This window comes from Salmo salar, chromosome ssa21, assembly GCF_905237065.1.
Source record: "Salmo salar chromosome ssa21, Ssal_v3.1, whole genome shotgun sequence".
NCBI lineage: Eukaryota > Metazoa > Chordata > Actinopteri > Salmoniformes > Salmonidae > Salmo > Salmo salar.
Window position 1 is genome coordinate 12329792 of NC_059462.1, and position 25837 is coordinate 12355628.

The following is a 25837-nucleotide window of genomic DNA, read 5'->3' on the forward strand; positions in this document are numbered from 1 at the left end:
CAACTACAAGAAACGTCTAACCTCTGTGATTGCCAACAAGGGTTTTGCCACCAAGTACTAAATCATGTTTTGCAGAGGGGTCAAATACTTATTTCCCTCATTAAAATGTAAATCAATTTATACATTATTGACACGCGTTTTTCTGGACTTTTTTGTTGTTATTCTGTCTCTCACTGTTCAAATAAACCTACCATTAAAATTATAGACTGATAATTTCTTTGTCAGTAGGCAAACATACAAAATCAGCAGGGGATCAAATACTTTTTTCCCTCACTGTATATGATATAGGCTACAATACATTACGCACGACAGAAAAACAAAAGCCCATAGATGTAGCCAGCTATATGCTCTCTTGGGTAAATAAATGAAACTAGCTCCTGTAGGTAAAATCTTTTTTAGTGTGAACTGTATTACTGTACTGTATTGTATTATACTGTATTATATGGACTGGAATTACGCACATCGTTCAAGCCATGATAAAGCAGAAGAGAACATGCAATTCTGACAAACCACATGTGGGCTACAAAGTTACAGGCTAGTGAATTTGATTTTAATTTAGAAATATGATAGGGCCTATTTGTATAATTTGTAGGCTGATGCATATACAGTATATACCTTTCATAATATTTCCCTAATATTATTAGCCTACCTCCTCTTTCTCTCTCTAATGTTGCTTCCTTCCTCGCTTTCAACAACTAAATGAAATAAGTTGTCCTTATCTTATCATTCTAATGTCATCCTTGAATAATATAGGACTAGAATTAGATACAGAAGGCCTTCACTTGTCTTCACAAAGATTGAATGGTTATGGGTCTGAATATAGAACTGCTATAGCCTACCGCTATCGCTCATTCGCTCTTCTTTCAAACTACCCGTGAGTTCTATTGGCTGCTGTATTTAACATTCCGCAAAAAAAGCTTGCTTCCATTTTCGAATAGACTATTGGTATAAGAAATGCTAAAAATAAAATATGATCCAGCAAGCTATTCTAGTCTAGCTTTCCTGCATGGGACTCCCAAGAGCTAAGGAACATTTAGTAATGAGAGGCCAGCGGAGCACAGGTACTTGCGTATTGCGCAAGAGACAGAGGCCATAAGTTAGAAGTTTATTATGCATAACCATCATTAATTTGCTAAATATAAGGCTAATACTGCATTGAACTCATTACCTAAAAGAGGTAGGCTAGGACATCTATATATAGGGCTATATATCAATATTGAACAGGATTGTCTGTTTTGGATGCTATTTGAATGGAGTTGATGGAGAGAAAGAAAGATAGAGAGTGTTCGGGCATGCACTGATTTAAAGCAAGATATTTGAGTGACAGGCTGTTTTAAAACTCTGCAGCTGCAATTAAACAAATATTAATATTTTCAATTCAAAAACAAGGTGACCCCTGAAAGCCAGATGGAGATCGGTAAATTTGACGCGCTTTCGGCCTTTATATTACTGTGTCATAGGCTACGCTGCGGCAAATGTAGGCCTACCTGTGACAAGAAAAAAGTGATCATGGTGATCATGATGAGATGATAGCTCTACATGCATTGTGAACTGTGTATCATACTGAGATTTGCTGTCTGTCATCGCATATCATTTAACAGTTCCATTTCACACCATGCTGTTCATATAAAAAATGTATAAAAATGTACTGGTTTCTCGCAGTTATTTATCCCGGGAAAAGGGAGTGGATAAATCTCATTAACCGGGTTCCCACTATTCAACCCTACTATCATGTAATGAATAGCACTATAAAAGTTTAATAAATTATTATTTATTATTATTACCTACAGGTATACTATTACTCAGTAGTAAAGACAGTTGAAAGGGGGAAATCATATTTTGTTTAACCCTTTTTCTGGTGGAAAGGCACGTCAATGAAAATGTGACCATTACACCTTGGGCTCTAAGTGCAAAAATATCAAATTGGTAAACTAATGAAAACACAATAAGTGATTAAAGCGATAATAAACATTTATTATTTGTACAAAACTTGTTCTTGATAGCAGGGCATAAGACACTATATATATATATAAAATAACATACTAACATTACTTGTGCACGCAGACACAAACAGAAAGCAATACTGTGCTTACACAGAAGTAATAAAGATGTCAATTTATGAGTAGTGATATAACAAGCTGGATGTACCACTGCATGTAATATCTACTTTATGCTCAAAACATAATATTATACCTTTGTATTCATGACAAAGGGCTCAAAGACAATACTAACAGTTGGGTAGAAGAGCAATGTATTGTGGTCAGATGTAAGAGAAAATTACACTTGTACAGGGATTCAGTAGAGATTGTTGGCCACTAGTCGGAGAAGAGTGAGTTACTTGGCATACTCTGCAGGTCATCTTGTGTTACTCGGAGTACGGAGATCTCATCTGTAAAAGTCAAACAATGCCCATAATAGCAGACGCCAATGCAACTACAATATAAATATTGTTTCTGCAGGTTCAGTCCAATCACCACAGAGAATTACAAGGAGTCTTCACGATGACTCAATTATTTTACAAAGGAACATCATCTTAAAAGCCATATTTAAGGTCAAAGCCAGAGCAGAGATAAAGTCAACCTAGGCTTCTGAACCTAGTTCATCTCCAGAGAGTTTTAATACCTTGCCGCGGTGTAGCCTTGTCCCAACCTGTACATGACGTGTTCTATAGCCAACTCTTCTATCATTACTATACACCATACACCAAGTCAGTTGTGGTCAGTGCTGTTTAAGCTTTTTTATGCGCATGGCCTTATTTCTATTACAGCATATTGGATGACTGTCATTCATATTCCATTCACCAAAGCTCGATGTAACATCAATAGGCTTAGGCTACTACATGACGCTCAAATTTTCCCTATACCCATCATGAGGTTGCTACAACCTAGCCTATGAATGAAAGTTTAAAACGTCGGTGCACAGGTCGAAAGACAAATTGGAGTATTCAAGGTGGCAGACAGTGACACATTCAATACCGCCTTGCACACTCTAGCTGATCTAGGGTGTAAACACTAGTCCAAACAGTTGCAGACAAGAGTTTGTATTGGACAAATTCAGGTAGGTTTAGCCCCGTTTTGTTCGGCTTCCTCCTCTGAGGAGCCTCCACTCATACAAGTGTAACAGAGTTGAAAATGCATTTCTTGTATTATCACCAAAATTGAGACAAAGGTTATTGTATACCACCTACTGGCTTAGAGAGGCAACTGTGTATCTGCAATGATGGAAGAGTTGGCTACATTAGATAGGCCTACAGTTTGGGACTAGGCTAGCTGCAGTGTGTCTGTTTAAGATAGGGCGGTTACTGTACTCACGGCAGTCTCAATCTCCAAGGGGCTGAGGTGCTGGGTGAGCATGTCAAACATCCCAGGGGACATGGGGGGGTTCTGGGGAGGAGCAGGGGGGAGGTGTGGTTCTAAGGGCGGGGGCGGCAGCAGTGGAGAGAAAGAGAGAGAGATATAAGTCAAGGGAATGGTTTAGACTATAGAAACAAAGGATATCTAACATAGCCTAATATTTCGGATACACATCTTCGGCGCAGGTCTGCATTCAACTCCTGGTATGCACAGATTATAAGGTTTTAACAAACTTAAACTTAAGTACTCACTGCAAAGTTGAGATGGGGATCAGCATAGATGGTATGTATGGAAACACTGCAAGAAGATACAAAAAAATAGGAGATTATGGGCATGTTAGTAAACAACCATTCAAATTGTTGGCAATATCAACCCTGCTTCCCAGTTCCAGAACATTTGATTGTCCAGTTGTGCTGATGATTATACAATGTTTGTATAAAACATTCCCCTGGCGTTGGAAGAACATTCCCAGAACACATTTAGTCTTTTCTTTAAAAGGTTCCCAGAATGTTTCATTAGGTTGTGGGAACAGTCTGGTGGGAACATTGTGGGGACATCACAAAATATATGTTCCCAAATCACAAAAACGTACCAGTTGTGCGGATGATTATACAATGTTTCTTTTAGGGTGCAAAAAATATTCACTTGATGTTACAAGAACCACATTTTTTACATTCTTTCAAAGTTCCTAACAAATTTCTTTAGGTTGTGGGAACAATGTCGGGATATGACAAGAGATAGGTTCCCAAAACACAAAATCTGTCCAATTGTGATGATATTCTTAGAATGTTTGTATCAGGGTGCACAAAACATCCCCTCAACGTTCTTTGAATTGTATTCGTATTTTCCCAGAATGATAAAATTAAGTTTTGAACAGTCCAAGTGTCACGTCTACTCTCGCTCCTGCCCTCCGGCGTTCGACGTCGCCGGTATAATAACCACCAGTCCTGGGATCCATCATTACGCACACCTGCAGGCTTACCTGGACTTCATTACCTCACTTATTACCTCCCTTATATCTGGCACTCCCTTAGGTTCTTTCCCCAGTCAGTATTGTTTATGTGTTTCATGTCTACACACTACTCGTGTTTGTTATATTGTTCAATGTTCTGATTATTATTAAACTCACCACCTGCACTTGCTTTCCAACTTTCCGACTTGCTTTCCGACTACACTACCGTTCAAAAGTTTGTTGTCACTTAGAAATGTCCTTGTTTTTTAAAGAAAAGCTATTTTTTTTGTCCATTAAAATAACATCAAATTGATCAGAAATACAGTATAGACATTTTTAATGTTGTAAATGACTATTGTAGCTGGAAACGGCTGATTTTTTTATGGAATATCTACATAGGCGTACAGAGGCCCATTATCAGCAACAATCACTCCTGTGTTCCAATGGCACGTTGTGTTAGCTAATCCAAGTTTATCATTTTACAAGGCTTATTGATCATTAGAAAACCCTTTTGCAATTATGTTAGCACAGCTGAAAACTGTTGTCCTGATTAAAGAAGCAATAAAACCGGCCTTCTTTAGACTAGTTGAGTATCTGGAGCATCAGCAATTGTGGAAGGCCAGTTGTATTGCTTCTTTAATTAGAACAACAGTTTACAGGCTCCAAATCGCCAGAAACAAATAACTTTCATCTGAAACTCATCAGTCTATTCTTGTTCTGAGAAATGAAGGCGAAATGAGAAATTGCCAAGAAACTGAAGATCTTGTACAACGCTGTGTACTACTCCCTTCACAGAACAGTGCAAACTGGCTCTGACCAGAATAGAAAGAGGAGTGGGAGGCCCTGGTGCACAACTGAGCAAGAGGACAAGTACATTAGTGTCTAGTTTGAGAAACAGATGCCTCACAAGTCCTCAACTGGCAGCTTCATTAAATAGTACCAGCAAAACACCAGTCTCAACGTCAACAATGAAGAGGCGACTCAGGGATGCTGGCCACAAGGTATTTCTCGCACTACCCCCCAGGGTATGGAGAGCCTTTATGGAGAAGCTTGAGGTCACGATCAGCCTCACTTCTGGGTATAGGCCTCAGTCCAACGGGCAGGTGGAGAGGATGAACCAGGAGCTGGGGAAGTTCCTGAGGAGTCACTGTCAGGATCGGCAGGGAGAGTGGGCTCGATTCCTTCCATGGGTGGAGTACGCCCAGAACTTGCTATGTCACTCCTCCACTGGGTTGACCCCCTTCTAGTGTGTTCTGGGTTTTCAGCCGGCCCTGGCTCCGTGGACCCCAGACCAGACCGAAGCTCCTGCGGTTGATGAGTGGTTCAGGTGCGTAGAAGAAGTGTGGAGCGACGCTCGCGTGAGACTCCAGCGTGCCGTCCACCATCAAAAGGAGCAGGCAGACCGCCACCACAGTGAGACCCCTGTGTACCACCCTGGAGATCGTGTCTGGCTTTTTACCAGGAACCTCCCACTCCGCCTGCCCTGCAAGAAGCTGAGTCTCCGGTTTGTGGGGCCGTTCAAGGTTCTCCGGAGGGTCAATGACGTGACGTATAGGTTACAGCTTCCCAGTGACTAGCGTATCTCACCTTTTTATGTCTCCATTCTCAGGCCGGTGGTTCCTGGTCCCCTAGCTGATGCTGTCCCCCATGACACCCCCCTGGACTATGCCGTCAGATCTCTACTAGACTCCCAACGTCGTGGGGGTTGGCTCCAGTACCTGGTGGACTGGGAGGGGTATGGCCCAGAGGATATTCTGGATCCCAACATCATCCGTGATTTCCACCTTCGCTGCCCGGACCGGCCCCCTCCTCATCCTCTAGGCCATCCCTCTGGTCGGCGTTGTCCTGTGGCTGAAGGGGGAGGAGGAATACTGTACGCCTATTCCCGCTCCTCCCCTCCTGCATTCGCCTTCCCTGGTATACTAGCCACCGGTCCTGGGATCCATCATTACGCACACCCGGCATTAATCATTACGCGCACCTGCACGTCATCATTAGGCACACCTGGACTCCATTACCTCACTTATTACCTCCCCTATATCTGGCACTCCCTTAGGTTCTTTCCCCAGTCAGTTTATGTGTTTCATGTCTATACATTACTCGTAATTGTTATATTGTTAAATGTTCCGATTATTATTAAACTCACCATCTGCACTTGCTTTCTGACTCCCGGCATATACGTTACACCATGGAGGTTTCTTTCATGTGTTCGTGTTATCTTACTGTTGAGGAAATTAGTTGTACAACTCATGTGGAAACACATATGGAAATTATTCGGAATCACATGACAATCCATCAACATTAACTGAATATTCCAGGAATGTTTCTTTGAACAACTTCTATTGCACCAACATTTTATTGCCGAAGTATGTTCAGGGAAAGTTAGTAGAACCAACATGTCATAATGTCACACTGTAACTTTATGAGACCATTGTAGCAATATTCCATGCTTGTTGGTGTTTTGAATAACATATCCATCAACATTAGCAGAACGTTCCTGTAATGTTTCTTCAGAACCACTTCTATTGCTCCCACATTTTGTTGCGGTAGTATATTCTATGAATATGACCGGAACATTGGGTTACATTCCCTGGCAACCTAATGAGAACCTTAGGGGAATGTTCTGTGGTAGTTTCTACAGATATTGTGAAGAACATTTTAGTGAATGTTAGGAGAACATTACAAGGATAATTAATTTCAAAATGTTTTTAGAAAACATATTTGGTGATCAAAAACATTCTTTCAATGTTTGTGGGATGTTATCATCCTAATGATAGCTCAAACCCTAACTAGAATTTAATGGGAATGTTAGCTGATGTTGTGGGAAGGTTCCCAGTTTGCTGGGCTGCTGGTTGTTATCAATACACATAATTGGTTGTTAGGCCTATACAGGATCTTAATTTGACCACCCGGTTGCTGGATAAATGTTCCTGTGCCACAGGAAATGAAAACTTGAAATGTACTTGAGGTTTAAAAATGCTTCCAACGTTTGTAATTTCAACTTTAAAATGTCAGACTTGATTTGCCCAAAAATTTTTTTTATCAATCTATACTAAAATGTATTAATTATAATCCACAAAGTAATTCACATTTATTTTTGCTGCAGGATTATTTTCCTGCTGTGAGAAACTGGTCAATTCAAGATCCTATACCTGGGAAGGTGTCTCGGATGACATCTCCATTAATGTTAGCGAAACGTTCCAGTAATGTTGTTTTCTCAGAAGCAATTTAACCTGTTAGGGCTAGGGGGCAGTATTGACACGGCCGGATAAAAAACGTACCCGATTTAATCTGGTTACTACTCCTGCCCAGTAACTAGAATATGCATATAATTATTGGCTTTGGATAGAAAACACCCTAAAGTTTCTAAAACTGTTTGAATGGTGTCTGTGAGTATAACAGAACTCAAATGGCAGGCCAAAACCTGAGAAGATTCCATGCAGGAAGTGGCCTGTCTGACAAGTTGTGTTTCATCTTGGCTCTTTTTATTGAAGACTGAGGATCTTTGCTCTAACGTGACACTTCCTACGGCTCCCATAGGCTCTCAGAGCCCGGGAAAAAGCTGAACGATATCGAGGCAGCCTCTGGCTGAAACACATTATCGCTTTTGGCCAGTGGCCGATCAGAGTACTATGGGCTTAGGTGCGTGCCCGAGTCGACCGAATGCTTTATTTTCTTTCGTCTGCTTACCTAAACGCAGATTCCCGGTCGGAATATTATCGCTTTTTTATGAGAAAAATGGCATAAAAATTGATTTTAAACAGCGGTTGACATGCTTCGAAGTACGGTAATGGAATATTTAGAAATGTTTTGTCACGAATTGCGCCATGCTCGTCACCCTTATTTACCCTTTCGGATAGTGTCTTGAACGCACGAACAAAACGCCGCTGTTTGGATATAACTATGGATTATTTTGAACCAAACCAACATTTGTTATTGAAGTAGAAGTCCTGGGAGTGCATTCTGACGAAGACAGCAAAGGTAATAACATTTTTCTTATAGTAAATCTGACTTTGGTGAGTGCTAAACTTGCTGGGTGTTTAAATAGCTAGCCCTGTGATGCCGGGCTATCTACTGAGAATATTGCAAAATGTGCTTTCACCGAGAAGCTATTTTAAAATCGGACATATCGAGTGCATAGAGGAGTTCTGTATCTATAATTCTTAAAATAATTGTTATGCTTTTTGTGAACGTTTATCGTGAGTAATTTAGTAAATTCACCGGCAGTGTTCGGTGGGAATGCTAGTCACATGCTAGTCACATGCTAATGTAAAAAGATGGTTTTTGATATAAATATGAACTTGATTGAACAAAACATGCATGTATTGTATAACATAATGTCCTAGGTGTGTCATCTGATGAAGATCATCAAAGGTTAGTGCTGCATTTAGCTGTGGTTTGGGTTTATGTGACATTATATGCTAGCTTGAAAAATGGGTGTCTGATTATTTCTGGCTGGGTACTCTCCTGACATAATCTAATGTTTTGCTTTCGTTGTAAAGCCTTTTTGAAATCGGACAGTGTGGTTAGATTAACGAGAGTCTTGTCTTTAAAATGGTGTAAAATAGTCATATGTTTGAAAAATTGAAGTTTTTGCATTTTTGAGGTTTTTGAATAACGCGCCACGGGATTCCACTGGCTGTTACGTAGGTGGGACGATTTGGTGCCACCTACCCTAGAGAGGTTAATTGAATCCAGACATGATTGCTGAAGAACGTTTAGGGAACGTTATTGGAACAATCATGCCATAACGTGAAACTATAACTTTAGGAGAGCATTGTGGGAATATTCCCTGCTTGTTGTTATGGGAGTTCTTAATAACATCTCCATCAACATTAGCAGAACGTTTCCATAATGTTTTCTCAGAACCAATTCTATTGCTCTCCCATTTTGCTGCGACAGTATGTTCTAAAAACATTACTGGTACATGGTGTTATTACATTACTTGGAAACCTAATGACAACATTTGAGGAATGTTCTGAGGTGTTTGTTAAAGATGTTGTGCGCAACATTTTATTGAATGTTAGGAGAACATTCCAAGGATAGTTCAAAAAAAAAAAAGAAAAAATACATTTTCTTATCAAAAACAATCTTTGAATATTTTGGGGTTGTTATTATCCTAATGTTAGATAAAACCTTAATTAGAACTTCATGTGAATCTTAGCTATTGTGCTGGGAATGTTCCTAGTTTGCTGGGTTGTTTATGAGCGATAATTGCATGTTGCACACCAATTCCCAGTAACTAGGTAACACACAGTTAAAAACACATCACCACCTAACAATGAGTAGAAAATGATGCAATCCCATAACATACTTACTCTCACTCACAGAGAAGTTGCTGGAACCTAGGTGGTCAGAATTATTTTATATACAGTACAAACCAAAACCCTCTCCATCATAAACATGTCTTGGCAGACATCTTGCCTTTGTTCTGCTGGCTGTTGTAAAGTCGTCCGAAGGCCTCGTCTTTGGGGATGTCTGGGTAGAGGAACTTTAGTGGGTTCTCAGGGACCTCTCCGTCTGTGATGACCTTGTAGTCTCGGATAATGTCGGCAAACGGGAGAGCGCTGAGGCGTGATTTGGTGTACGGCTCCACCGAGATGAACTTGGCCTCTCCTGTTGACACAAACACAACCAAAGCGCCAATCAGAGTTAAATGTTTACAGAATCAATGTTAAAGACATTGTGGAAGTTTAGATGCTAATTGTTTTGTGGATTTCAATGTTGACTGCATGGTTCAGATAAAATATGAATCAATTTATTATCTTATGAAACCAAACAAATCACTAGTTTTGGGCAAACAATATGATTTTACTAATGGGTGTGGGGAGGTGTGACCCTTTATGTCTAATCAGGTAACTTCTGGACAATTTTTCTCTCCATGTAGGGGTCCCCCTTTGGCTCAAGAGCAGATGCAAAAATTCCAAATAGTGAAGATAATTATTTCACGACACCACAGTAATTTATAGCCGAGCAGGCCTCACCACTATCGGACTGCTCCACCCAGGTGAAGGTGATCCCACCCAGGTGGCTCTCGCTGAAGCGCAGCAGGAAAGTCCCAGGCTCCTTGTCCTTCAGACGGGCCCTCTCAGTCTCCTTACTGACAAAACCCATGATGCAGCTGAAGGAAGCACACCCAAAACACACCATCAGTTACAGCACCTTTACATTATTTATTTTACACCCACTGATTTAACAGTACACTGTGGTCTAAAGCCCTGAGTAGTGAATAGATCAATCCAGTCCATTAAATTCATTCAAAATGGAACTGAACCTAATGATTCACAACTGACATGAAATTGTACTGAACACTGTAGTTTAGCAAAAGGTAGCTTAAGGATCAGCAGTGGGGTACACAAAGCAGAGGAGTGTCCACAAACAACTTGTAGTCCCTAGCATCTATCGCCTATGCATTTATGTAGATCTGAGAATACTGTAGAAGCAACATGGCAATAATTCCATTTGTCCCCCTAATAATTGTCCACACATGGCATAGTGCCTAGGGGAAAGGGGATAGGGGGTAGCGGTTGTTTCTGACCGGCCCTAAATCTCACTTGTCGTTCCAGATGGGAAGTAGGTGCTTCTTGATGAGCTCCAGGATGGAATCCAGCCACATCCAGAAACTGAAATTCTTCCCATGAATATTCTCCTGGAAAAAGCAGACCGAATGGGAAAAAGATGAGAATTACCCTTAAAAGTTTTTATGGCATCTTTCAATAAAAAGACAGCCTCAAGTTATTAATTTAATATGACCACTGGAATAATTCCTCAGGGGAAGTGGTGCAATTATGAATTGTTGATGGAGAATGACTCCACTAGGAGCTGAAAAGAACAAGTCAAGTCAAGATGGAGAATGACAGTACAGTATGTCTGTGAAAGATTCTACATGAAGTGGGAAGGGACAGTATTTGTTAGTAAGATATGACATCCTTCATTTTGTGTTTAAGACTTGTAGTAGTAGGACTAAAAGAAGCAATAGAACTGACCTTGCAGAATTTGGACCAGGATACCTGACATTCGTTTTGGGAGACTTGCTGACCTACAGTGAAGATGATTCATAGATTTATGATTATCAAAAGAAAATATGAACATTTCATACACTAAGAATGAATATTTAAGTATTCTTGGACAGAAATAACACCACCTTAGATAATATAGGGGGAGTCCATACTATTGTGGTGGTTGGAAGCCAAAGACAGATTGTGAACAATCTCATGACAATTCACATTCCTGTTCTCTCATAATTGAAAATACTTGTAAGGGACAGGAGTGCTTTTCCTCATGACCTGTGCAAAAAATGGTGTATGTATGCTGTTCCAACACTGTTATGCCCTCATGAAAAGTGTTCCACTAGGCCACCGTACCCAAGAGTTTCTCTCCTAGCATGCACAGCTGTTCCCTGTTGAGGCCCCGCCCAGCGAAGGTGGAGAACTGCCAACTCAGTACCTCAGAGAGCTGGCCCCAACTGGCCCGCTGAGGACTGGCAAAGAAGCCCAGGTTCTAAAAAAGGGAGCGGCACAGAGGAAAGAGAGTGAGATAAAATATAAAACACCTAAAATAATGGTAGAGTGTGTGTGTGTGTGTTCAGCTCACCCTGGGTTCGTCAGTCAGCAGGTTGTACCACATGACAGATGCCCAGCCTCCAGGCAGCTGGCTAACATTGGAGATGACCACCAGAGGAAAGGAGCAGGTCTGCAGAGAGAGAGACATATATGCACGCACGCACACACACACACACACACACACACACACACACACACACACACACACACACACACACACACACACACACACACACACACACACACACACACACACACACACACAAACATACAGTATTTGCTTACACAATGACTACAGTGGCTTGCGAAAGTATTCACCCCCTTGGCATTTTTCCTATTTTGTTGCCTTACAACCTGGAATTAAAATAGATTTTTGGGGGGTTTGTATCATTTCATTTACACAACATGCCTACCACTTTGAAGATGCAAAATCTTCTTTATTGTGAAACAAACAAGAATTAAGACAAAAAATAAATAAACTTGAGTGTGCATAATTATTCACCCCCCCCAAAGTCAATACTTTGTAGAGCCACCTTATGCAGCAACTACAGCTGCAAGTCTCTTGGGGTATGTCTCTATAAGCTTGGCACATCTAGCCACTGGGATTTTTGCCCATTCTTGAAGGCAAAACTACTCCAGCTCCTTCAAGTTGGATGGGTTCTGCTGGTGTACAGCAATCTTTAATTGGATTGAGGTCTGGGCTTTGACTAGGCCATTCCAAGACATTTAAATGTTTCCCCTTAAACCACTCAAGTGTTGCTTTAGCAGTATGCTTAGGGTCATTGTCCTGTTGGAAGGTGAACCCACGCCCCAGTCTCAAATCTCTGGAAGACTGAAACAGGTTTCCCTCAAGAATTTCCCTGTATTTAGCGCCATCCATCATTCCTTCAATTCTGACCAGTTTCCCAGTCCCTGCCGATGAAAAACATGGATGGTGTTCTCGGGGTGATGAGAGGTGTTGGGTTTGTGCAAGACATAGTGTTTTCCTTGATGGCCAAAAAGCTCAATTTTAGTCTCATCTGACCAGAGTACCTTCTTCAATATGTTTGGGGAGTCTCCCACATGCCTTTTGGCGATCACCAAACGTGTTTGCTTATTTCCTTCTTTAAGCAATGGCTTTTCTCTGGGCACTCTTCCGTAAAGCCCAGTTCTGTGGAGTGTACGGCTTAAAATGGTCCGATGGACACATACTGCAATCTCCACTGTGGAGCTTTGCAGCACCTACAGGGTTATCTTTGGTCTCTTTGTTTCCTCTCTGATTAATGCCCTCCTTGCCTGGTCCGTGAGTTTTGGTGGGCGGCCCTCTCTTGGCAGGTTTGTTGTGGTGCCATATTCTTTACATTTTTTAATAATGGATTTAATGGTGCTCCGTGGGATGTTCAAAGTTTCAGATATTTTTTTATAACCCAGTCATGATCTGTAATTGGTGCCACTTGCTTGGTGGTGCCACTTGCTTAGTGGTGTTGCAGACTCTGGGGCTTTTCAGAACAGGTGTATATATACTGAGATTATGTGACAGATCATGTGACACTTAGATTGCACACAGGTGAACTTTATTTAACTAATTATGTGACTTCTGAAGGTAATTGGTTGCACCAGATATTATTTAGGGGCTTCATAGCAAAGGGGGTGAATACATATGCACGCACCACTTCCATTTTTTATTTTTTTGAATTTTTTAAAACAAGTTTTTATTTTTCACTTCACCAATTTGGACTATTTTGTGTATGTCCATTACATGAAATCCAAATAAAAATCCATTTAAATTACAGGTTGTAATGCAACAAAATAGGAAAAACACCAAGGGGGATGAATACTTTTGCAAGGCACTGTAATAATGACTGACAATGTATGCTAGAAAGACTGTGTGGGGTTATTTGAGGTGTGGGATGGTGTGGAGTATTGTCAGAATGTGTGTGTGTCTTATATAGGAGATATGAAGGAGTGTGTAGAAATTGACTGACCTCCAGGTCGATGTTAATGCCCTGTATGTTGAACTGGGCTTCAAAGCTGAGGGAGTGGAGCTCCTCCGTCACAGAGACAGGACCCTGGAACCAGCAGAATACAAATACACCAACACACAAAGATACACACACACACACGCATGCACACACACACACACACACACACACACACACACACACACACACACACACACACACACACACACACACACACACACACACACACACACACACACACACACACACACACACACACTTTACTAAATGCCTTCCTCTTACAAACACTATACTACACCACATTTCACTAAACCTTTTTCTCAGAACACATTAAATACAGTAGCAGAGGGAAATAAAACATTTTTTGTGCAGTGAGGGACACACCAAAAAGTTGAACACATCTCAATGAAAAACCCGGCAGGCTCTATCAACGGGATAAGGAATTTGCCCTATTTATTAAAGAACAGCATTCCATAACAAGGCCGTCGAAAAACCCAAGGAAACGATCTTTGAGGATAATTATATTCCCTCTACAGTATATGAGCAATAGAGGGAAGTTTGATAGCAGTATTCATCAGTAATTTTCTGTAATAAGATAAGGGTCCTGTATCCTAGTGTTTAAATTATGTGAATGAAGCTTTGTCATGACTTTTGTTGAGCCACATGAATAAAAAGGCTAAATAAACTCCTTTCTTCAATTCAAAAGTCAATCTATGATAAAACTTTATCAGAAAGAGCACGTTTTTTCAATTAGGAGTTTACTAGGGAGTTAACAAGGTTTTCCATCTGTGATAAGTTATGGAGCCATCTGAAAACATACGCAAGCAAAAGCACCGTTATCCTGAAAAGGAGTTAAAACTTCAAATTAAGGGGAACATTTTGTAAATCCTTGGCAATGTTGCCTTCTACTGTTTTAAAAAAGCAACTACCTCTTTCTTAATGGAAGTGTTTTTTATTTTTTAATTTAAAAAAATATATATTGTGGTGGATGAATCAGAATTAGTTGGGTAACATAGATAATTAAGATGTCTTATCTGCATAGTATGCTTATGTGATATACTTGTTATTAGAACGTATCCCTTTGGACTTTGGTGTTGGCAGTTGTACTTCTTCCTTCAGCTGGGGCTCTGTCACTTGGGGCCCAAAGAGGGGAGAGGTCAGGTTTGTCTTTTACATGTCTCTGGTGCTATGCAGAATATCAGAAAGGGAAGAGGACAGGATGGAACATGGTTTTCATATGTGAATGTGTCTTTACCTATTCTTAAACCATGTGAAGGGATGGCATGATTAAGGGGGAACAAATTACCTGTCTCGACAATGTCTGTGCGCAAGTCATTCCCTCCTATGGCATTGGGGGGAGGTGTATGGCAGTGTCTGGAACCATTGTATGTCCTCTGACGTTGCACTTATCTTGGGATAGTGTATGACCTAGAGGCTCACTCCCCTCAGTGAGCTTGTCCAGGAGTGGGGTCAAGAAGGGGTTTTACTTGAGATGGGAGTATCTAGAGTTGACAATTGAGTTATGCCATTGGATGAGTTGGTGGTTTTGTGCTATGAAGTAGCAGGAACTAGATTAGAACCTCGTTTTAGGGGCCAAACTGAACGATAATTTGTAGCGAACGCTATCTGGCTACGGGATACTCCTTTCTCATTATAAAGTTTTCCTTTGTGAACTGTTCCTAATATCTGTGGTGTGTTATGCCGACTAGGAGGTGGATCATTGCTATAAAAGATCTCAGTAGCCATTGTGTTGTCACTCTCAACGGTTCATTAGAAATAGGGAATCGTTGAAAGTCATTGCTATCGCAAAGCTCTTATTATTAAAGATGTAGTTTAAGTATAACTCTGACTGGTGTGTGAAGTTTGTCTCTCCTCATTTGGTAATACAGAAATTAACCACCACAACATATATATTTTTTATTTAACTAGGCAAGTCCGCTAAGAACAAATTCTTATTTACAATGACAGCCTACTGTGGAACAGGGGCAGAATGACAGATTTTATCTTGTCAGCCTAGGGATTTGATCCAGCAACCTTTCAGTTACTGACCCACCACTCTAACCACTAGGCTACCTGCCGCCCCAACCTCAGGCAAAGTAAAACAAAAGATTTACCTCTAAATAAATCCTAAGTTTTAAACTCTTAATTCACTTCTGTGTCCAAAAGATCTCTGGTTGACCAGAATAAATCTCTAGAAGTTGTTACAAAGATATGGAAGAAGAAGTGAGACATCCCACTCCCTAATCTTTTCTGGTTACATTACAGTCAATAAACTAAGCAGACCAGACCCAGCTGCTAATGGCATTTTTCAATGGGACAGTGGGACATCTTCATTTATCCACCATCTTTGGCTCGACAAAGCAGTTCTACCATGGCAAACAAATCTGAAGGTCATGTTTCAAAGGTCAAGCTTTTCTAAAGGTCACTTTACTGGAGTGTAATCTTAGATAGGCCTGCATCACTGACCCTAAAAGTCTTGTTCAACTTTCATATTACTTCTCTCACCTCGTTCACCTTGGTTCCATTAACGTATTTCTTCTCTTTCAGCTGCTGAAGAAGATACAAATATGATATCAATGCATAATAAATATATTTACATTAATATCAAATTAACTATTCACACAATGTAATGTACAGCTAGGCCAGGGCGATCTTAATAAAACATGTTTACTATATAATAGGGTCTTTGCAAACAGTTGTCTGTTATTTCCAATATGACTGTTGCCAGCCAGCCCCATTGAACCAAATTAGTTTGATTCCACTAAAATGTTTCACTAAACCTGTGGATTAACAGATTGAGGTTTAATTATTATTAAAATGTTAGTGTGTTAGTGGGGACAGTGAAAGTCAGAGGTTACCAAGTGTCTAAACTCTACAGACAGACAGCCATTGGATGATTCCTCCACGTCCATTACTTTGGTGGTGGTAGTCAGGATGAAGAACTGACGATTTCTGAATGGAGAGGGACGGGGCAAAGCCGTAGTTAGTAGTCTGAACTAAGCACACACATGAGCAAACACATACAAACACAGAACAGCAACAACAAGAAAATTAGCTAAGATACTGTACATGGCAAACACATGCAGCGGTAGAAACAACTCAAATTCAAGTTGGATTCCAGGCAGCTAAAAAGGGGATTATTCTGCTCATTTAAACTGTGTCATCTGATAAGTAATCAAACACATCTCATATTTCTCTCTTTGTCACTGTTCTCCCTACACACTAAAAACAAATGGTTCTATATAGTGCCAAATAAAGGTTATTTGGCTTGTAAGCATAGCGGAAGCCTTTTTGGTGCTATATGGAACCTTTATTCTGAAGGTTCTATGAAAATAACCATACTCATAAGGTTCTAAATGGAACATGTATGGCGCTATAAAGAACGATTTCCTAAGATTCTATAAAGAACCATTAATAAAGATTTGATATAGCACCAAAAAAGGGTTCCGCTATGGGGCTATATAGAACCCTTTTTTATGGTTCTTTATAGAACCTTTATGGAGAATGGTTCTATAAAGAACCTTTCTCAATCTCAAAGGTTCTTTGTAGAACCATACAGTTTTTTTTATTCTGGTTTAATAGCCACATTATATTGTTAAAATTGCATAGTTTTATTATTGTGTTTATTAGCAAGTTTAATCAGGTGTGCTAGCTCTGGAACAGCTGGGGTCCCTGAGAAGAGATTTGAGAACTACTGTCTTAGTCGACAATTCTCAATTGACACAAGGCCATATGTGAGTCTTTCACAAGACACCATCACTGGCCATAGTCATATACAGTGCTGTGAAAAAGTAATTGCCCCCTTACACGCAATAACTGGTTGTGCCACCTTTAGCTACAATGACTACAACCAAACGCTTCCTGTAGTTTTTTATCAGTCTCTCACGGCGCTGTGGAGGAATCTTGGCCCACTCTTTTATGCAGAATTGCTTTAACTCAGTCTTCCAAAAAGTTATACATTCTTCCAAAATCCTTGATGATCATCCACGTGCTTCCAGGTGCTTTTTGGCAAACTTGAGTAAACATTTTGGATGAGATGGCGAAAACCAAACACTGCATTCCACAGTAAGAACCTTACACCAACAGTCAAGCGTGGCAGTGGTAATGTAATGGTTTGGGGATACTTTGCTGCCTCAGGACCTGGACGACTTGCCTTAATAGAAGGAACCATGAATTCTGCTCTGTATCAGAGAATTTTACTGGAGAATGTCAGGCCATCCGTCTGTGAGCTGAAGCTGAAGCATAGCTGGGTCATGCAGCAAGAAAATGATCCAAAACACTCAATCAAGTACAGCTGAAGTCGGAAGTTTACATACACCTTAGCCAAATACATTTAAACTCCGTTTTTAACAATTCCTGACATTTAATCCTAGTAAAAATTCCCTGTCTTAGGTCAGTTAGAATCACCACTTTATTTTAAGAATGTGAAATGTCAGAATAACAGTAGAGAGAATGATTTATTTCAGCTTTTATTTCTTTTATCACATTCCCAGTGGGTCAGAAGTTGACATACACTCAATTAGTATTTGGTAGCATTGCCTTTAAATTGTTTAACTTGGGTCAAACGTTTCGGGTAGCCTTCCACAAGCTTCCCACAATAAGTTGGTTGAATTTTTTCCCATTCCTCCTGACAGAGCTGGTGTAACTGAGTCAGGTTTCTAGGCCTCCTTGTTCACACACGCTTTTTCATTTCTGCCCACAAATGTTCTATGGGATTGAGGTCAGGGCTTTGTGCTAGCCACTCCATTACCTTGACTTTGTTGTCCTTAAGCCATTTTTCCACAACTTTGGAAGTATGCTTGGGGTCATTGTCCATTTGGAAGACCCATTTGCAACCAAGCTTTAACTTCCTGACTGATGTCTTGAGATGTAGCTTCAATATATCCACATAATTTTCTTTCCTCATGATGCCATCTATTTTGTGAAGTGCACTGGTCCCTCCTGCAGCAAAGCACCCCCACAACATGATGCTGCCATCCCCGTGCTTCACGGTTGGGATGGTGTTCTTCGGCTTGCAAGCCTCCCCCTTTTTCCTCCAAACATAACGATGGTCATTATGGCCAAACAGTTCTATTTTTGTTTCATCAGACCAGAGGGACAACAAAAGTACGATCTTTGTCCCCATGTGCAGTTGCAAACCGTAGTCTGGCTTTTTTATGGCGGTTTTGGAGCAGTGGCTTCTTCCTTGCTGAGTGGCCTTTCAGGTTATGTCGGTATAGGTCTCGTTTAACTGTGGATATAGATACTTTTGTACCTGTTTCCTCCAGCATCTTCACAAGGTCCTTGGCTGTTGTTCTGAGATTGATTTGCACTTTTCGCACAAAAGTACGTTCATCTCTAGGAGACAGAACACATCTCCTTCCTGAGCGGTATGACGGCTGCGTGGTCACATGGTGATTATACTTGCGTACTATTGTTTGTACAGATGAACGTGGTACCTTCAGGCATTTGGAAATTGCTCCCAGGGATAAACTAGACTTGTGGAGGTCTACAATTTTTTTTTCTGAGGTCTTGGCTGATTTCCTTTGATTTTCCCATGATGTCAAGCAAAGAGGCACTGAGTTTGAAGGTAGGCCTTGAAATACATCCACAGGTACACCTATAATTGATTCAAATGATGTCAATTAGCCTATCAGAAGCTTCTAAAGCCATGACATCATTTTCTGGAATTTCTGGAAGCTGTTTAAAGGCACAGTCAACTTAGTGTATGTAAACTTCTGACCCACTGGAATTGTGATACAGTGAATTATAAGTGAAATAATCTGTCTGTAAACAATTGTTGGAAAAATAACTTGTGTCATTCACAATGTAGATGTCCTAACCGACTTGCCAAAACTATAGTTTGTTAACCTGTTTAGGATAGGGGGCAGTATTTTCACGGCCGGATAAAAAAACGTACCCGATTTAATCTGGTTATTACTCCTGCCCAGAAACGAGAATATGCATATAATTGTTTGATTTGGATAGAAAACACCCTAAAGTTTCTAAAACTGTTTGAATGGTGTCTGTGAGTATAACAGAACTCATATGGCAGGCCAAAACCTGAGAAGATTGCATACAGGAAGTGCCCTCTCTGACCATTTCTTGGCCTTCTATAGCCTCTTTATCGAAAACAGAGGATCTCTGCTGTAACGTGACATTTTCTAAGGCTCCCATAGGATCTCAGAAGGCGCCAGAACGGGGAATGATGACTCTGCAGTCCCTGGCTGAAAAACAGTCGCGCATTTGGATAGTGGTCGATCTGAGAACAATGAAACGGGCCCGCCAATGCACGTGAAGAGTCCATTTTACATTTTCAGTCTTTGAACGAAAACAACGTCTCCTGGTCGTAATATTATCGCTATTTTACGAGAAAAATTGCATAAAAATAGATTTTAAACAGTGTTTGACATGCTTCGAAGTACGGTAATGGAATATTTAGAATTCTTTTGTCACGATACGCGCCGGCGCGTCACCCTTCGGATAGTGTCTTGAATGCAAGAACAAAACGCCGCTATTTGGATATACCTATGGATTATTTGGAACCAAAACAACATTGGATGTAAAGTACAAGTCCTGGGAGTGCATTCTGACGAAGAACAGCAAAGGTAATCCAATTTTTCTTATAGTAAATCTGAGTTTGGTGAGTGCCAAACTTGGTGGGTGTCAAAATAGCTAGCCATGATGGCCGGGCTATCTACTCAGGATATTGCAAAATGTGCTTTCACCGAAAAGCTATTTTAAAATCTGACATAGCGATTGCATAAAGGAGTTCTGTATCTATAATTCTTAAAATAATTGTTATGTTTTTTGTGAACGTTTATCGTGAGTAATTTAGTAAATTCACCGGAAGTTTCGGTGGGTATGCTAGTTCTGAACAAAACATGCTAATGTAAAAAGCTGGTTTTTGATATAAATATGAACTTGATTGAACAAAACATGCATGTATTGTATAACATAATGTCCTAGGAGTGTCATCTGATGAAGATCATCAAAGGTTAGTGCTGCATTTAGCTGTGGTTTTGTTTTTTGTGACATATATGCTAGCTTGAAAAATGGGTGTGTGATTATTTCTGGCTGGGTACTCTCCTGACATAATCTAATGTTTTGCTTTCGTTGTAAAGCCTTTTTGAAATCGGACAATGTGGTTAGATAAAGGAGAGTCTTGTCTTTAAAATGGTGTAAAATAGTCATATGTTTGAAAAATTGAAGTTTTGGGATTTTTGAGGAGTTTGTAATTCGCGCCACGCCCTATCATTGGATATTGGAGCGGTGTTCTAGATGTAAGAGGTTTTAACAAGACATTTGTGGAGTGGTTGAAAAACGAGTTTTAATGACTCCAACCTAAGTGTATGTAAACTTCCGATTTCAACTGTATACATCAAAATTGTTAAAAAGCAACAAATTTGACATTTTGAAATGACCTACTCAAAGTCCAGACCTATTCCCAATTGAGATGTTGTGGCAGGACTTGCAACGAGCAGTTCATGTTTGAAAACCCACAAAAAATTCCCCCACAGTGACGTGAGACTGATCAACAACTACAGGAAGCATTTGGTTGCAGTCATTGCAGCGAAAGGTGGCACAATCAGTTATTGAGTGTAATTGTTAATTAAATAAATAAAATAAGCATCCATTTTTTTGTTATTCGTAACCTGAGATTCCCTTTATCTAATATTAGGTTTTGGTTGAAGATCTGATAACATTCAGTATAAAAAATATCAGAAATACTTTTTTACACCAATGGTTACAGCGTAACATAACATATTAGATAAACTAGAATGACATTCTCACTTATTGTTGCACAAAAAGAGCTGTGCAAAAACTACGCCCCAAAATATTATATTGAGCCACCGACCCTACATTTTAATTATCACTAAAAGAGGAAAGAACCCTTTTTTGAACTACAAAGAACTATTGAAGGGCTCAAAAGGTTATTTGGGTCAGTATGGTTCCACATAGAACTATCACCCTTCCCAAGAACTATTGAAGAACCCTCAGGTACACACATGCCACATGAGAAGGTTCAATATTGGCCTAAATAACAAGAACAGGAAATCCCCACAGAACATCCCACAATGAGGTTGGATGGATATACTCACACTCTGCCAGGGGGGAGGTCCCTACATACAGGGAAGATAATACAGTACATAAATTACTTAGTAATGTAGTGCTAGCTTGCTTATAAACGTCAATGAAGAATATCTTGATGTCTATGAAACATTACATTTCGGAAATATATTAATGTTCACACAGTGTTGTCAGTTTGTTTATCAGAGCTTGCAAAGAGAATTCATTTTGAAGCAAATGTGCCACATATTGCTGTGTTACATTACACTAATACTCACTTGTCAAATATTGTCTTCACTTTTAGTTGGTAATCCACCTCTGGAAGTTTGACCAGCAATCTAGAAAGAAAAGTGAAAAAACATAAATATTTAGCGAAAACATACACTCACCTGACAGTTTATTAGGTACAGACAGTGAGTTACTTGGCCGTGGCTTACTATATAAAGCAGGCAGACAGGCATTGAGGCATTCAGTTACTGTTCCATTTAACATAAACTTCCGGAATGCTTACAAGGCCCTCCCCCGCCCTCCTTTTGGCAAATCTGACCACGACTCCATCTTGCTCCTCCCGTCCTATAGGCAGAAACTCAAACAGGAAGTGCCCGTGCTTCATACTATTCAACACTGGTCTGACCAATCAGAATCCACGCTTCAGGATTGTTTTGATCATGAGGACTGTGATATGTTCCAGGTAGCTTACGAAAATAATCTAGACACATACACGGATACGGTGACTGTGTTCATAAGGAAGTGTATAGGAGATGTAGTACCCACTGTGACTATTAAAACCTACCCTAACCAGAAACCGTGGATAGATGGTAGCATTCGCCCGAAACTGAAAGCGCGCACCACTGCATTTAACCAGGGCAAGGCGACTGGTAATATGGCAGAATATAGACAGTGTAGTTATTCACTCCGCAAGCCAATCAAACAAGCTAAACGACAGTATAGAGATAAAGTGGAGTCGCAATTCAATGGCTCAGACACGAGACGTGTGTGGCAGGGACTACAGACAATCACAGACTACAAAATTCGGAGCGCTGGTTTTCCCGTCATTTACCAGCCACGTCACCGAGACCGACGTCTTGCTTCGGAAAGGCTAAACATATTCTTTGCACGATTTGAGGATAACACAGTGCCACCGACGTGGCCCGCTACCAAGGAATGTGGGCTCTCCTTCTCCGTGGCCGACGTGAGTATAACATTTAAACGTGTTAACCCTCACAAGGCTGCCGGCCCAGACGGCATCCTTAGCCGCGCCCTCAGAGCATGCGCAGACCAGCTGGCTGGTGTGTTTACGGCCATATTCAATCTCTCCCTATCCCAGTGCACTGTCCCCACATGCTTCAAGATGGTCACCATTGTTTCTGTCCCCAAGAAGGCAAAGGTAACTGAACTTAACCTCGATAGGGTAGGGGGCAGCATTCGGAATTTTGGATGAAAAGCGTGCCCAAAGTAAACTGCCTGCTACTCAGGTCCAGAAGCTAGGATATGCATATAATTGGTAGATTTGGATAGAAAACACTCTAAAGTTTCCAAAGCTGTTAACCTGTTATGGCTAGGGGGCAGTATTTTCACGGCTGGATAAAAAACGTACCCGATTTAATCTGGTTACTACTCCTGCCCAGTAACTAGAATATGCATATAATTATTGGCTTTGGATAGAAAACACTCCAAAGTTTCTAAAACTGTTTGAATGGTGTCTGTGAGTATAACAGAACTCAAATGGCAGGTCAAAACCTGAGAGATTCCTTTACAGGAAGTGGCCTGTCTGACCATTTCTTGAACTTCTTTGCCATCTCTATCTTTTACAAAGGATCTCTGCTCTAACGTGACACTTCCTTCCGTCTTCCAAACCTGAATGTCGTCATCCCAGCCCCAGGCTGAAACACATTATCGCCTTTCTCAAGTGGCCGATCAAGGGACTGTGGGCTTAGGCGCGTGCCCTGGCCGCCCCCGTCTTTGTGATTTTTCCTCTGTTTGCCGAAAAGGAGATTCCCGGTCGGAATATTATCGCTTTTTTACGAGATAAATTGCATAAAAATTGATTTTAAACAGCGGTTGACATGCTTCGAAGTACGGTAATGGAATATTTAGAAATGTTTTGTCACGAATTGCGCCATGCGCGCGACCCTGATTTACCATTTCGGATAGTGTCTGGGACGCACGAACAAAACGCCGCTATTCGGATATAACGATGGATTATTTTGGACCAAACCAACATTTGTTATTGAAGTAGCAGTCCTGGGAGTGCATTCTGACGAAGACAACAAAAGGTAATCAAACTTTTATAATAGTAAATCTGATTTTGGTGAAGGCTAAACTTGCCGGGTGTCTAAATAGCTAGCCCGTGATGGCTGGGCTATGTACTTAGAATATTGCAAAATGTGCTTTCACCAAAAAGCTATTTTAAAATCGGACATATCGAGTGCATAGAGGAGTTCTGTATCTATAATTCTTAAAATAATTGTTATGCTTTTTGTGAACGTTTATCGTGAGTAATTTAGTAAATTGTTAGCAAATTCCCGGAAGTTTGCGGGGTCTAGTTCTGAACGTCACATGCTAATGTAAAAAGCTGTTTTTTGATATAAATATGAACTTGATTGAACAAAACATGCATGTATTGTATAACATAATGTCCTAGGTGTGTCATCTGATGAAGATCATCAAAGGTTAGTGCTGCATTTAGCTGTCTTCTGGGTTTTTGTGACATTATATGCTAGCTTGAAAAATGGGTGTCTGATTATTTCTGGCTTGGTACTCTGCTGACATAATCTAATGTTTTGCTTTCGCTGTAAAGCCTTTTTGAAATCGGACAGTGTGGTTAGATAAAGGAGAGTCTTGTCTTTAAAATGCTGTGAAATAGTCATATGTTTGAAAAATTGAAGTTTTTGTATTTTTGAGGAATTTGTCATTCGCGCCACGCCTATCATTGGATATTGGAGCAGGTGTTCCGCTAGATGTAAGAGGTTAAAATAATGTCTGTGAGTATAACAGACCTGATATGGCAGGCGAAAACCTGAGGAAAATCCATCCAGGAAATGCTTTTATTTTGAAATGGCTGTTTTTCCATTGAAAGCCTATCCACCATACAAAGACTTAAGGACCCAGTTCGCGATCTCTATGGCTTCCACAGCATGTGGCCAGTCTTTAGGCATTGTTTCAGGCTTTTACTCTGAAAAATGAGGGAGAAACAGCACTTTCAATGAGAGGACAGTGGACATTTCCAGACATGAGTCCAGCGTGTGACGGGGAGCGTGCCTTTCTTGTTTTTCCTTTTCTATTGATAAAAGTTATTGTCCGGTTGAAATATGATTGATTATTTATGACAAAAACAATGTGAAGTATGATTTTAAACATCGTTTGACATGTTTCTACGAATTCTTATGTTACTTTTTAGATTTTTTGTCTGTCTGTTGTGAACGCGCTTTGTTCCATTGGATTACTGAATGAAACGCACCAACAAAACTGAGGTTTGTGGACATAAGGGACATTATCGAACAAAACAAACATTTATTGTGTAACATGGAGTCTTCGGAGTGCAACCATATGAAGATCATCAAAGGTAAGTGATACATTTTATCGCTATTTCTGACTTTTGTTACTCCTCTTCTTGGCTGCTAACTGTTTGTAATGATTTGTCAGCTGGGCGCTGTTCTCAGATAATCACATGGTTTGCTTTCGCCGTAAAGTCTTTTTGAAATCTGACACCGTGGTTGGATTAACAAGAAGTAAATCTTTAAACCGATGTATAACACTTGTATGTTTCATGAATTTTTATAATGAGTATCTCTGTTTTTGAATTTGGCGCTCTGCAATTTCACTGGATGTTGGCCAGGTTGGACGCCACACCCCCTAGAGAGGTTAATGACTATCGCCCCATAGCGCTCACCTCTGTCATCATGAAGTGCTTTGAGAGACTAGTCAAGGATCATATCACCTCTACCTTACCTGCCACCC

At 40.4% G+C, this 25837-nt stretch overlaps 1 protein-coding gene across 4 annotated transcripts in view; it reads right to left on the bottom strand.

The window, feature by feature from the left end:
- Positions 1-1953: 1953 nt before the first annotated feature.
- stat4 (signal transducer and activator of transcription 4) overlaps positions 1954-25837 on the bottom strand; it is a 40155-nt gene continuing 16271 nt past the window's right edge. For 2 of the 4 annotated variants that reach the window (XM_045704351.1, XM_014163960.2), the window contains 14 exons: positions 22156-22215; positions 21910-21930; positions 16687-16780; positions 16334-16378; positions 13832-13915; positions 11899-11997; positions 11670-11805; positions 11292-11344; positions 10860-10954; positions 10290-10426; positions 9730-9921; positions 3605-3650; positions 3312-3412; positions 1954-2389 (listed from right to left, as the gene is read on the bottom strand). In XM_045704351.1, coding sequence (XP_045560307.1) covers positions 3355-3412; positions 3605-3650; positions 9730-9921; positions 10290-10426; positions 10860-10954; positions 11292-11344; positions 11670-11805; positions 11899-11997; positions 13832-13915; positions 16334-16378; positions 16687-16780; positions 21910-21930; positions 22156-22215 — 1120 coding nt within the window. In that variant the 3' untranslated portion in view covers positions 1954-2389; positions 3312-3354. 4 annotated transcript variants of the gene reach the window in all.